Genomic DNA, 15,239 nt, shown 5'->3' on the forward strand with positions numbered 1-15,239 from the left:
GCCTGCCACTTGCTATTAGCCGAGGATCAAATCTTTGGAACAGATTCTCTATTCCAAGATTTTAATACCTATAGCCAAAATGCAGACAGATCCACATACATACATACATACATACTTTGAGAAATATATATATATGTGTATATATGTATGTATGTACACCTATGTATACTTGCTGTGCTACCCGGCGTTGCCCGGGTATTAAAACTCAGCTTATAAACAATGAGAGGTAATAAGAGTAGCCTGCCATTTGCTATTAGCCTGACTCATTGCCAATGGATAATTTGAGTAAGCTTACTAATAAGAGCTACTCCTGTCCATGACGTTAACCCATCACTTTGTATCATGACCGAAAGCGGTAGCGTATTTGCTCCCATATACCAACATATATCGCCTAATGGATTCATCAAGCTTGTGTGGCTGAATTGTTAAGGCATTGGACAGGCGAGTTGGAGGGCCTGAGATCAAATCTTCTGCAATGCAGATTCTTTATTCCAAGATTTTAATGACTATAGTAGCTGGAATGACACACAATCGACTAACTTTGAGAAATTTATGTTTTCTGAGCAAAAGTCGTATTATAACAACAAGTCAAAAAGGTGAGAAGGGTCTTGTTTAAATTGGAGTATGTTTGAATCTTTGATGATTTCACTCATTGTTGTATCATAGTCTACTCTAGTTGGCGACATCAAGGAATTATAACCTTATCAAGAACAGAAAACTGCCAGTCAAAAGTTTTTTTCATAAAGAGATTTTTTTTTTTTCAATTTGTACTAATTGACGTACAGAAAGCTTCTTCAAGATGTGCTTTGGATAAACACAGTGTTAATCTGCCGTTATGATACCACTGGAAATGGTTTACACATTTCTACTATTTTAATGAAATAAACAGGAATTTAAAGCACTAGTATGTTTTTCTGGAAAAGATTTCATAATTTCCATGGAATCATTTGAACCAAAAACACATGCAAAACTAAAAATTCATAAAATTTCAGCATAGTTTTAATTATGCTCAATTTTCATATTTCATCTTTCATTTCATAATTCAGCATAATTTTCTGCCATAATTATGAACATTTTATCGATTCAAGGCTGTTGACAGAATTACAGTGCATTTTTACAAGAATATTTAATTCAACTTATGACAGTTTCAACGTATGAACTGGAGGACAGGTGTTAAAGGTTTTAAAGGTCAGCTCACATTCATTAAGCGACTGCTTGCAGGGGGAGTGAGAGCATGCTGGATTGCCTCGCAGTTCACTCTCTCATCTCAAGGCTACCCGATGACACGACCCCGCTTCTCTCTTCTCAGGCTACGAGCTACATGTTTTCTTTCAGCACTCTCTCTCAGCCTCAGTTTGTTTGTCTCTCATGTATATCTCAACAAATGCATAGCTGGGAATCCCGTGAGCTCATGGAGCTTGTGGGGGCATGCGTGATATCTACAGACCCGGGTATGTTCATCAAAATCTCAAGCTAGTCATGCCGTTTATATTCAAATGCAACGGTTGAAGTTATTCACTCATGCATAATAGTTCATTATTCAGCTCATCAAATAGTTTGTAAGGATGTTGAAAATGCTGATGTACCATCAAATGCTATTACAGTGACTTTCAGGTTCAGAATGACTAGGAAACAACCAGGTTCTCTTGCAATGACAACTACATTTTAATAAAATATAAAACGTCTTACTGCCGAATGTGAACCCAACATGCACGCACTTGTAAACACATCTTCAGCTGTTGCCAGCTATCTGACTCGCTCCATAACAGGCCAACTGCGACTCGCTCAAGCTATGTGAGAAAGAGAAGCGTTTGCTTCTCACAGTCTTTGCTCGCTAGTGTTCTAAAGCAGTTTTGTCGATGCGGTGATGTCATTTCTCATTAAAAATCATGATAAAAGAAGTGTCTAGTCGCTCAAAAAATTATTAAATATAATAACGCTGCATGTACTTTATCGCAAGACAAAACTAGCTCAGATTATCGTTTCTTGGCATCTACATTGCTTGCTTTAATGCTTACGATCGTCTCATGCCACACAAGATTGTCGGATTTCATAACACAGCAGATATCTGAATTAGGGGAAGGTTAATGGATTTATTGCTGTTCTCTGCTTTTCAAGCGTCGATAAGCATTATACTAGAAATGTTCTCAGTATATATTCTCACCTCAGAAAGCAGCGAAGATCTTATAAATACCCTCTTGGATAGCTATTACTAGTGGAACCAGTGACAATTTCATGGTTACCACTCTTTAACATCGGCAATCAATAGCTCATGTTTGTCTTCAGTTGACCATTTACTAAGCTGAAAGAAAGCCGTGTTGACTTTTCTCAAATTGTTATTTTTCCGTTGTTTACTTTTCTATTTAGTTACTTTTTTCCAATTTAATATGTTCTTTTTTAAATTTTAAATCACGAATTCGCGAAGAAGTTTCTTCAAGTGTTTTTGAACAAGAAAAAGATTGAAGGTCATTGTTTGCAAAGGTAAATTAGACGTGAAACTATATCTAGAGCCTTTGTATCCACGATACCATCAATTATTCCTATCTAATCACTAAAGAGCGTGACGCGCAGCAAACTAACACAAACGCAACAATGGCACAACCGCTGGCACACTTGTGGTCTAGTGAGGCAAGAGTGATCGTCAGGTGGGCTGGTAAAGCACAGAAATCAACTATCTGCATAGTTATTCCGGAACACCAGAAGGTGGTGGGTTGGCTCAGTGTTTTAGTGTGTTGGTGTACCAAGCTTGAGTTCGAGTTGAGCTTAGAACAATTTTTTTATCTCAACCCGGGGAAGTGGCTGAAGAGTGTGCCACACAACGAACGAACACAGGCTATCATGTTAACACATAGAAGAGTAACCTTACACGCTTACCAATGGGACGTGCATTACCTCTGTGATTTTCTTATCTGTAGAGGCAGACCTTAGGAATGGTTAGGCACAATAGTAAGCCAAGTCTACTCTCCATGTTACAGGAGTTGCGAGTCCTCACCAGGCCGCTCTGACTGGCCTCTTGCAGATCTTTACCAACTTGCTGGCGAGAATGGAAGAGGCAGATGTGACTTACCATATACATGTATTTGCTGTGCTTGACTTTATAACAGATATGAAGTCGTGCTCTCCGCATCAGTTCGTATGCGAACAGTGAGTTGATTTTGTCTCACGCTTTCATTATCCGACCTTTTTTAAATTTGTTTCTTTGTGTTTTTTCTACAGTGTAAATGCGCTTGTTAGATCATAAGATTATACATATCTGTTAACACTTTGAAGCCTCACCTTGTATACTTTGCAGACCATATTAAAGATGTGATTGCGTCAAATTTGAGTTGATTTTAAAAGAAAGCAGTTTTTCGTTTATCAGTTGGTATGTTGTTTGTTGTGCTAGGCAAGCTCATTGTCAAGATATTTTAAAATTAAAATCGAAGAAATTTGATCGCGGTAAAAGCGCTCAGGCCAAAAAAACATGCCCAGAGTTGCCCAAAATGATGTAACGAGTGATACAACCCGTCTCTATCTCTCGTATTCACATCGGCTATCGCGATAAAAGTCTAGTCCTACACGGCTCTATTGGCATAAATTTTATTTTGTATTCGCTCATGTTGGCTAGAATAAAATTTTAAATCCAGCTACAGATGCATTATTATAAATGTCTCAAACGCCTCAAATAAGGGAAATTAAAAATTTGTCATATTAGCTTCCTCTAAATGCTGTGTAAACATCTGAGTACCGACTACGATTCTGTCGGTCTACGGCAGGGTTGGCTCAGTTTAAACCCGGTTTAAACCAGCCTGAAAAAACCATTTTTTTCGGTTTTTTCATTATTCTTTGTGAAAAACATAATATTTTAAGCTCCTAGTGGTACATGTGTGGTAGAAATGCAATTATATGTAATTATCAGCTGTGGAAGTTTATTTAGGACAGTAGTAAATTGATGGCAGAGCTCAAGTTGAAACTACATGAAATCCAAGCACAACAATGAATTAGTGAATTTCATTTTCAATTGGTTTTATCAAGTGATATGATGATCTTTTTACTGATGAAATATAAAAACCATCTGAAATATACTAATCCAATCATCGTCTCTAATAATGAATGAATACTTTCTCAAGTCTGGTCAGTGAGAAAGGATTACTTATAACTAGAAATTAAATCAATAAAATTTTTTTGGGCAAAAGCTTTAAGTTTACAAACTAATATTTCATTTATTGGGCACAAGCCAAAGTAGTTGGATTGTTAGAATTCAGTTTATCAAGTTTTTTATGTTTTGGAAAGTTAAAGTTGTGCCTCAAGTTTCCAACATGCCTTGCAAACAGGATCCCGTTTGGCAGTTTTTCACTCGAACTGCAAATTGCAAAGGTTTTAAGGCAAAACGTAATAGGTGTGCTGTTGTAACGCGAGGTCACGCAGATAGGCTTAAAGCTCACATAGCAAAATGTCAAGCTGAAAACACCAATTTAGACAGTGATGCTAATATTCAGGTGATACAAGTTGAGTCATCTGCCACGGCTGCAAACACTAGCAATGCATCTGCATTATGCTCTGCTCTACACTACCACACAACTAATCACTTGGATTAAAGTTCCTATTTATACGTAGAGCTGTATATAAAATATTCACTTTACGTGGTAAGATTTCTGCTCTGTATTTCATCGATCATGTTTGTTTTAAGACTCATTCTGAAATTTCCATATGTTTTCTCTCTTTTTTCCCATAACAACTCCCACAGTACCATCTTTAACAAATGATTCCACATATGTATGTTCAATACTCAATCATGCAGCTATAGTAAGTGATGTTAATTAGACTTATAATTGCAAAAACCTTGGTAAAATTATAAAAACCGGTTTAAACCAAAAAAACCTGGTTTTTTTCATAAAAACCATGGTTTTTTCCAACCCTGGTCTACGGTAATTAGGTCATCGAGTTAATTTATTTCCTTGCGGCCTTTGTAGCAGTCAAGTTCTCAGTTGCTACCCACACCGAAAAATAGCTAAACAAAATAAGTACGCCGCCATCTTTGAAAAGAATATGTCCGAATATATGGCAAAACCAACTGCATCCCAAAAAGTCATGTATAGTCAACGTTATCTAATCATTACCAATATCAATTTGTAGAAAAGATTTAATGGTCACATTCGATTAGTTAATTCAAGTACAAAACAGATGGTTTTATGAGTTGACCGAAATAGTGAACGCAAAACAACATTAATTTCATTGCAATTAATTAACTAGCAAATGATTACTAAAGCCATTCTTGCACCTGGTTGGCGGTTTTTGGACTCACCTGTTTCCACTTAGTAGGGTGGAGCATAAAACTTTTTGAACTTGACATTGGATCCGTTGGAATTGAGTCGAGCTATGCAAAAGTACCTGCCAATACAGCTCTGATTACACTTCATAAATCTATTTATCAGAGAAGATTTCAGCACAGATGCCAACGAGGCTATGATGTATTCAATATGTTCTGCAAATAATGTTTTGCCTAGTCTTCAACAATATTATTTTATTATTTAATTTTTACAAGCCAAAAAAATTTCATCGCAACATAAAGTTTTTATTAAAAACATCCATCCAAGTCGGGGCCATTCACATAGTTTTAGCTCATCTAATAGGACAAATTAATCTACTGCAGCAAACTCAAAGAATACATATTATGGTTTGTGCAGCAACACATTCATGTCTGTCTTTCCCATTTATGTCAGTTTCCAGACCAACACGACTGCTCCTCTAGTGAACCACATAAACATCCTGTAACAATTAAACAAATGTAATAAATGTCATACATATATCTGTATATTATTTATATATATGTCGTTCTAACGCGTATCTACTGAAAGCTATTAATTTGAGAGTTAGATAGATTGCGAGTGTAATTTTCAAAATAAATAAATGTTTAACAAAAGCATAAATACGCCAAGCCAACAATTTGAAGCTTTGTTTCTGAGAGTTAAAGATGAGCATTAATCAATCGATGTCCCTCACTTTCTACAAGTGAGAAATGAACATAAATTCTAATCATAAATCTAATTTACTAGCTAAAAATGTCAAAGAAAATTGTAAGCAAATGTTATAGCTGGGTGAAACGATAAAAAATTTATGAAACGATGATTCATGATAGCAGAAAGTTATAATTTTACTTGTTAGCAGATGTATTCATGAGTACTAAAATTATTACCGTTAGTTTAGAATATATGTAAAGTATACTCAAAGTTAAAGATAAATTTACCTCCATTCTCCTATCTTTCTCTGCAGCATAACACTGTTTAATCACCTAACCCTCAGAAAACTTTGAGTCACCTTCGCTGAATTGAGCATTGTTACAATTCTGTTGTTCGTCAATAAAATGTGTCAGTGCAGTAATTCAGTAAATTGACGTTGTCAATTAAATCAGTAAATTAAATATTGATGTCGATGCACATACGAGGTCTGATCCAAAAGTTCCCGGAATGGAGTTGTATACTCGTGCATATTCACACGATGGAAAAACCGATTGCAGGGTTGGCTGGGAAACACCTCTGGAGTGTTGTCACAAAATTTCAGGTTGCTATCACAATGCGTTCTCATGTGAGCTAACGATATGTCAAGGTCTGTCCGGTGCTTCCGTATTTTTTTTAACAAATGTATCGTCATGCCTAATCAATCAGAACAGCGTATTTGCATTAAATTTTGTGCAAAATTACGGAAAACAAGTACTCAGACAATTGAAATGTTAACTATTGCTTTTGAATATGCTGGTCTATAAAAAACACAAATTTTTGAGTGGCACAAACGTTTTTATGAAGGTAGAGACAGCACTGGATATGACGCGAGGTCTGGCAGACCAGCGTCGGCAAGAACCTGCTCGTAAATTGACAGTGTGAGGTCGCTAGTCATGCCAGATCGACGTTTAACCATTAGAGATATCTGGAGAGACTGGACTTAGTTTTGGAACTGTTCAAAAAGTTTTAACTGACAATTTAAACAATTTTTAACAAATTAAACGAGTCGCAGCAAAGTTCGTGCCAAGCTTGCTGACTGATACCAAAACGAGCTCAGGATGCACGCTTGCAACAATTTTAAGGAAGCTTTCAAAAATGATCAAAACTTTATTTTAAAGGTCGTAATATCCTTGTTTTTCCTAATTTCACACAAAATTTAATGCAAATGTGCTGTTCTGGTTTATTAGACATGACGATACATTTTTTTTTAAAAAGACGGAAGCACCGGACAGACCTTGACATATCGTTAGCTCACATGAGAACGCATTGTCATAGCAATCTGAAATTTTGTGACAACACTCCAGAGGTGTTTCCCAGCCAACCCTGCAATGGGTTTTTCCATCATGTGAATATGCACGAGTAGACAACTCCATTTCGGGAACTTTTAGATCAGACCTCGTAGCTACTAGAATCTACTACCAGTCGATGCTTGTAATTAACTAGTAATAGAGTAAAATCCCTAACAACGAAAATCTTCGAAATCAAAGACAACCCTTTTTATGAGCGATAACGTTTAATATGACTTATAAAAATTTCATGCTGATGATTGGCTAATGAAGAGATCTTATATTTATTGCCCGTTGGACTCTTTTCACATTTATCACTCGAATGAAGCACCTGCTAGAATCTGAGCTTTCTAAAAGATGGCCTCATTCAAATGCTTATGTTCCTGGACAGGGTTAGTCTACGAAGACAAAAATGACATCAAATCGTAGCTGATGTTTTAGCCTTTTATTGGTCTTAGTTTCATTAAATCGACCTTTTTGACGCAACCACATCTTTAACAACTTTCAATTGATTGTTAAAGAACTTATGATAGCGCAATTCCTTTTGAACTGAATATTATAAGGAAGCTCCAAACTTGTAGAACTCTATGAAAAAACAACAGAAATCAAATAGCAGTAAATAACATTTTTTCACACTTTTCCAAGGATGGGATGTTTTAGAGGTAACTGAAAAAAAAAATGATGAATGGTGTAAACCGAGCCTGATAGAGTGTGTGTACTTATGAATAGATAGAGTGGATGTATTTATGAATAGATAGAGTCGGTGTACTCATGAATAGATAGAGTGGGTATATTTATGAATAGATAGAGTGGGTGTACTTATGAAGAGATAGAGTGGGTGTATTTATGAATAGATAGAGTGGATGTATTTATGAATAGATAGAGTGGGTGTATTTATGAATAGATAGAGTTGGTGTATTTATGAATAGATAGAGTGGGTGTATTTATGAATAGATAGAGTTGGTGTATTTATGAATAGATAGAGTTGGTGTATTTATGAATAGATAGAGTGGGTGTATTTATGAATAGATAGAGTGGGTGTACTTATGAATAGATAGAGTGGGTGTACTTATGAATAGATAGAGTTGGTGTACTTATGAATAGATAGAGTGGGTGTATTTATGAATAGATAGAGTTGGTGTATTTATGAATAGATAGAGTGGGTGTATTTATGAATAGATAGAGTTGGTGTATTTATGAATTGATAGAGTGGGTGTATTTATGAATAAATAGAGTGGGTGTATTTATGAATAGATAGAGTGGCTGTATTTATAAATAGATAGAGTGGGTGTATTTATGAATAAATAGAGTGGGTGTATTTATGAATAGATAGAGTGGGTGTATTTATGAATAGATAGAGTGGGTGTATTTATGAATAGATAGAGTGGATGTATTTATGAATTGATAGAGTGGGTGTATTTATGAATAAATAGAGTTGGTGTATTTATGAATAGATAGAGTGTGTGTATTTATGAATAGATAAAGTGGGTGTATTTATGAATAAATAGAGTGGGTGTATTTATGAATAGATAGAGTGGGTGTATTTATGAATAGATAGAGTGGGTGTATTTATAAATAGATAGAGTGGGTGTATTTATGAATAAATAGAGTGGGTGTATTTATGAATAGATAGAGTGGGTGTATTTATGAATAGATAGAGTGGGTGTATTTATGAATAGATAGAGTGGGTGTATTTATGAATTGATAGAGTGGGTGTATTTATGAATAAATAGAGTGGGTGTATTTATGAATAGATAGAGTGGGTGTATTTATGAATAGAAAAACAAATAGTTTTATTGTTGCTGAGGAGAATACATGTATGCTTTTTAGGTTTGTCTAGTTTTGATTTTTATTACTAAGAATTTTAATCAGTTTGTCTCTAGAAATTAATTTTGGTTAGAAGTGCCGTCGGTATTTTGGTTAAAAGTGCCGTCAGTATTTTGACGATATTTCAAAAAATAATAGTTCTATTGATTTGAAACGTATTTATGAATAGATAGAGTGGGTGTATTTATGAATAGAAAAACAAATAGTTTTATTGTTGCTGAGGAGAATACATGTATGCTTTTTAGGTTTGTCTAGTTTTGATTTTTATTACTAAGAATTTTAATCAGTTTGTCTCTAGAAATTAATTTTGGTTAGAAGTGCCGTCGGTATTTTGGTTAAAAGTGCCGTCAGTATTTTGACGATATTTCAAAAAATAATAGTTCTATTGATTTGAAACTTTGCAATTATACTGTCAACCTATACCGCAGAAAGCCATCAAAATTTCATTTTCATAGAACAATATTAATAAACAATATTAATAAACAATATTAATGAGCAATATTAATAAACAATATTAATAAACAATATTAATGAGCAATATTAATAAGCCAGAAGTAAGTAAGAACAAAGTGAAACTACAATCTGAGTGTACTCGGCCGGAGGATCAGGTAGACAACATCGGAATATCTCGAGCCCAGACTTGAAAGTCTTGAATCAATGCTTGAAATGCTGAAGATGGCCTTAAATCTATTCACTTTACCTTAAATCAGGTCTCTGCCCGTGTCACTAAGTAGGATCTAAGATTAAATAGCAGATGATTTTGAATAGTCTGTTGCTATAGTCTGTAGGTATAGCTGATAGGCACTGCCTTTAGGTAATGCTGGTAGATGTAGATCACTCGTCTATGCTCTATCGGACAGTCTAGTTTCTGTTTCTGTGTGCAATACTTATGTACAGTTTATCGCTGTTGTATTTCATATGCACTGTCTGTGTTTGGTATAGTCTACATACAGTTGGCATGCACTAAAGTTCATAGGTAGGGTCTATTTGTTTAGCTTGTAAATGCTGTTTATATGTTCAGTCTACAGGTACCATTCATTGGTATAGTTTATATGTACAGTCTGCAGGTAGCATTCATTGGTATAGTTTATATCTACTGCCTTTATGTGCAGTTCATACATGCAGTTCATATGCGAAGTATATGCAAACTGTTCATATATACATTATGCATTATTATTATATGTACAGCTCATTAGCACAGTCATGACATATTGTTCATATATACACTCTATAGATGAAGGTTATTAGTTCAGTTCATTTGTACTGTCCATATGTACAAAGCATAGGCAGAGCTTTTATCTATTAGGCAACTATTTTGCATTCTTGTAGGTATCCGTATCTAGCAAAGGTGGACAGTGATAGACTCATGCTGAATGTAACTCTCATGCGATTATATGTGTGGGTTATAAAGAAATGTCCCTCAGCACTGAGTGGCAAACACTGGGACCTCATGCTATGCATGCTTGATAGGTGGATAGGAGAGGATCACTGTGTATGTATTACTAAGTAGTTATCATTCATCTACTGCAGAGATCTCCTACTAATGTCTGACATTTGTGTATTCATGTCTCATTCGTGTCTGACACTTGTGTATTCATGTCTCATTCGTGTCTGACACTTGTGTATACATGTCTCATACATGTCTGACACTTGTGTATTCATGTCTCATTCATGTCTGACACTTGTGTGCTCATGTCTCATTCATGGCTGGCACTTGTGTTTACATGTCTCATTCATGTCTGACACTTGTGTATTTCTGTCTCATTCATGTCTGACACTTGTGTATACATGTCTCATTCATGTCTGACACTTGTGTACTCATGTCTCATTCATGGCTGGCACTTGTGTTCACATGTCTCATTCATGTCTGACACTTGTGTATTCATGTCTCATTCATGTCTAACACTTGTGTACTCTTGTCTCATTCATGGCTGGCACTTGTGTTTACATGTCTCATTCATGTCTGACACTTGTGTATTCATGTCTCATTCATGTCTGACACTTGTGTACTCTTGTTTCATTCATGGCTGGCACTTGTGTTTACATGTCTCATTCATGTCTGAAACTTGTGTATTCATGTCTCATTCATGTCTGACATTTGTGTACTCTTGTCTCATTCATGGCTGGCACTTGTGTTTACATGTTTCATTCATGTCTGACACTTGCGTATTCATGTCTCATTCATGTCTGACACTTGTGTATTCATGTCTCATTCATGTCTGACACTTGTGTATTCATGTCTCATTCATGTCTGACACCTGTGTTTACATGTCTCATTCATGTCTGAAACTTGTGTATTGATGTCTCATTCATGTCTGACATTTGTGTACTCTTGTCTCATTCATGGCTGGCACTTGTGTTTACATGTTTCATTCATGTCTGACACTTGCGTATTCATGTCTCATTCATGTCTGACACTTGTGTATTCATGTCTCATTCATGTCTGACACTTGTGTATTCATGTCTCATTCATGTCTGACACTTGTGTTTACATGTCTCATTCATGTCTTACACTTGTGTATTCATGTCTCATATATGTCTGTCATTTGAGTATTCATGTCTCATTCATGTCTGACGCTTGTGTTCATATGTCTCATTCATGTCTGAAACTTGTGTATTCATGTCTCATTCATGTCTGACACTTGTGTTCACATGTCTCATTCGTGTCTGACACCTGTGTATTCATGTCTCATTTATGTGTATTCATGTCTCATTCATGTCTGACACTTGTGTACTCTTGTCTTATTCATGGCTGGCACTTGTGTTTGCATGTCTCATTCATGTCTGAAACTTGTGTATCCATGTCTCATTCATGTCTGACATTTGTGTACTCTTGTCTCGTTCATGGCTGGCACTTGTGTTTACATGTTTCATTCATGTCTGACACTTGTGTATTCATGTCTCATTCATGTCTGACAGTTGTGTGCATATGTTTACCTGTCATGGCTAAATGTAAGCTCAGGTTTAGTCTCCTTCATAGATTTGAAATGGTAATATTGTAGTTCTAAAGCATACCAAGAGATCTAAAATTGTTTTCTTTTGCCAATTTCATATGCTAGTTTTTAGGACACATTTTCAGTTTTCAGACATGCCCACAAGTGTAGGTGTCATACAGATCCAATGGTGTCTGGACTGCAAAATTTACAAACCATTTGTAGGTATTGTCATCAGATATTTCTTCCTATGACAGCCATGTCTACATCTCCAATGTTACTTTACTGCTTTCTGCTGTTGGTCATCTTATGAAAAATGATGTTACTAGGCAACCATCTAATTACCCATCGGACTTCCTGTCAGAGTGGGCAGAGCTACACGCTCAGTCTATATACACAATCCTGCTTCCTTACTTTGTACAATTGGCTGGTAAGGTTCTAGAACTTTGTTAGTTCCGCATGTTGATGTGGCTACATGACTCATGGTACTCATGACTTTTCTAACAAACACCAATAATGACACAGTTCTATAAAGCTGCCCAATTGTTGGCCACAGTATTTGTAATGAGCGTACAATTGAAAATTTGTTTTTCAATCATATATATTTCAAGTAATCCTTTGTGTCATATACCCAGCTAACATTGTTGAACACTCACTTTGAATGGACATTGTGGTATCAATATTTTTATGGTTTTAAAGGTTGCAAAAGAAGAATGAAGGAACTCATTGTAGACTTATTCATCTAGCTATGTTTTACAATCCTTTTTATAATGTATAATAATTTGACCTATTTTTTAGTGTCAAACTCTTCACAGAATGTTTGAGATTTCAATTAATTTGGGAGGAAAATGTGACAACTCATGGTTAGTACAAAACAGTCCAGTAGATTAACTAGACTAGAAAACTCTGTCTCCTTAACAGTTAGTTTGACAGAAAATACATGAGGCGATTTAGTACAAAATGAATTTCAGTGATAGGACAAGAAAAAAAAAATTTTTTCACTCAAGGTCAGTTGGCTTGACACAGACTATACTGTTTATACCTAACTGTTATAGTTGATAACTGGTTTTATATATTATCCCATAGGATGAAATTATTCGCGGAATATAAATTTCATGAAAACTGTCTTTTCATGAATATTCGCGGACTAATTTATTCATGGATGAACACATGAATAAATTAATCCGTGAAAGCAACTAGCAATAGAGTAAAACCTTCACATGTGTATACCACGTGTTTAGGTTTCTATTTATCTAAGAAATTTATGTCGATCATGCTAAGCTATAAATTTTTGGCTGCATCCAGAGGTTTTCATGAATTTTTATCGATTTGGAGACTTCTGGTGAACCAACCACTTGTAGGTTATGAGTTTTTTTAGCGTAAAGAACTGCAGGGGAGATTTTTTCGATGATGATATCATCCTGAATAACTTGTGACAATCTTGAAAAATTTTGTAAAGAAGTGTGATGCATTGGCAATGGGCCTAATTCAAAAGCCCCGGCGATGATTTTAAAAGAGTTTGGATCTCAGCTACGTTTACTAACTTTGCCTAGCGGCTAGTTTTTAATTTGAGGTAGTAGTTATTCTCCCTTGTGTTAAAAATAAAACTAATTATTCGCAGCTTTTAGTAATTCGTGGATTTGGCTGAGGGGGCCAATTCACGAATTATTAAATCTGTCGAATAATTTCATCCTGTAGGGTAGTAGCTGCAGCCACCCATGTTACATATCGCTTTTTATTTCTTTAAATCAGTTAATGGAGTCTTTTTCTCTGTCAGATTGTGCTAATAAAAATTTGAAGGGAAAGTAAACACAATTTACTGATGAAGGCCAACTTTTACCCTATTTGTTTTGTGTAATTTACTGCGTTTAGCAAAGAATAAATTATTTTTTACAACAGATAAATACTCATAATAATATTTTAAAAACAAAAAATGCCCGTGCATTCACATATAATTGAGTACAGAGTCTTTTTTCAATTGCATATTTGGCAAAAATCGGATAGATAACGCCATTGCGAAAATGAGTGTGAAACGGACTCGCCTCTGGGAACACTGAATCTTAATCAATCATCCAATCACGAGACATGTAGCGTTTGACTTGAATCCTGATCTAATGTGAGGGACATCGCACGTCTCCCGCAATTGTGACAATCCGGAAACAAGTGCACATTTAGAACACGTCTTTGACTGTCGTTGCTAATACACGTATCGCTAAAATATTTCAACTTAAATTTATTTCTGTCGTTCTATTACGTTCAAAATACAATGTCTAAAAGACTCACAGCTAAAACAACTACTCCTTATAGAAGCTACCCAATTGATGACGAAGTTGAAGATGGGCAAAGATATAAATATATCAGTGGTGAACTATTCAATGAGCGCAAGCGAAACAGACAGTCAGATTCATCATCATCATGTTCAACAACGATTAGTATAGCAACGAGCACTACTATTACTACCACTGCTTCAACTACAATTGCTTCGCCTACAATTACCTCCACTGACGTCTTACCAACTCCAGATAAATTTTGCAAGTGTGGCAATTGTTCTGACTTGCCGACAGGTATTGAAAAAGTATGTTGCTACACTGAAAATCTGGCTAATACAAACTTTCAGGATGATCAGTATATTCCCGGTATAAAAAGCTGCATCCTGCAGTCTAATTCACTAATACATCAGATAATTTTGGGAAAGTTGCCATACAACTCTCATGGTTCAAGCATCAAAGGTATCTTGGCTTCAGAGGGGATGCTCTTCTGTTTACTAACATGACTAATTTAAACTACAGACGCAATGCTTATAAAAACTATATAGATTTCGTCTACGAGTACCTTGGAAGAAGAAACCGGAAAGTTACTCCTTCATGCGTTGTTGCCTACATTCGCACAATGTGGCCTGCTCCAAATGGGAGCTATGTAGGCTTCAAAAATGTGGAATCGGAAGATTAAGATCAGAAGGACGCAGATGAAGTGGAGCTTTTTATTATGGATGAAGGAAATTAATGTAAGTTCAGTTGTGAGTTGAGCAAAATATGGTTTTTATAAATTTTTTAACTGAATCTGACAGCAACGTTACTTAGCTGATCTTCATGACTTGTACAGTGAATAAGCGGATAATGTATGGTTTGAGAAATAATTATATTTCAATAATTTGACTTGCGTCATGACATAAAAACAGCACATTTAACAGCTTACGTTACATAAATCTAAATCAT

General features: G+C 35.5%; 1 protein-coding gene across 1 annotated transcript in view; it reads left to right on the forward strand.

The window, feature by feature from the left end:
- Positions 1–15,239, forward strand: part of LOC137403747 (E3 ubiquitin-protein ligase listerin-like) — a 70,930-nt gene that overhangs the window by 37,783 nt on the left and 17,908 nt on the right. Inside the window, exons 20-23 of the mRNA XM_068089772.1 lie at positions 1,222–1,451; positions 2,976–3,144; positions 10,421–10,583; positions 12,250–12,454. Of these exons, the coding sequence (XP_067945873.1) occupies positions 1,222–1,451; positions 2,976–3,144; positions 10,421–10,583; positions 12,250–12,454 (767 nt within the window). The remainder of the gene's footprint in view (positions 1–1,221; positions 1,452–2,975; positions 3,145–10,420; positions 10,584–12,249; positions 12,455–15,239) is intronic.

This window comes from Watersipora subatra, chromosome 9 (assembly GCF_963576615.1).
Source record: "Watersipora subatra chromosome 9, tzWatSuba1.1, whole genome shotgun sequence".
Taxonomy (NCBI): domain Eukaryota; kingdom Metazoa; phylum Bryozoa; class Gymnolaemata; order Cheilostomatida; family Watersiporidae; genus Watersipora; species Watersipora subatra.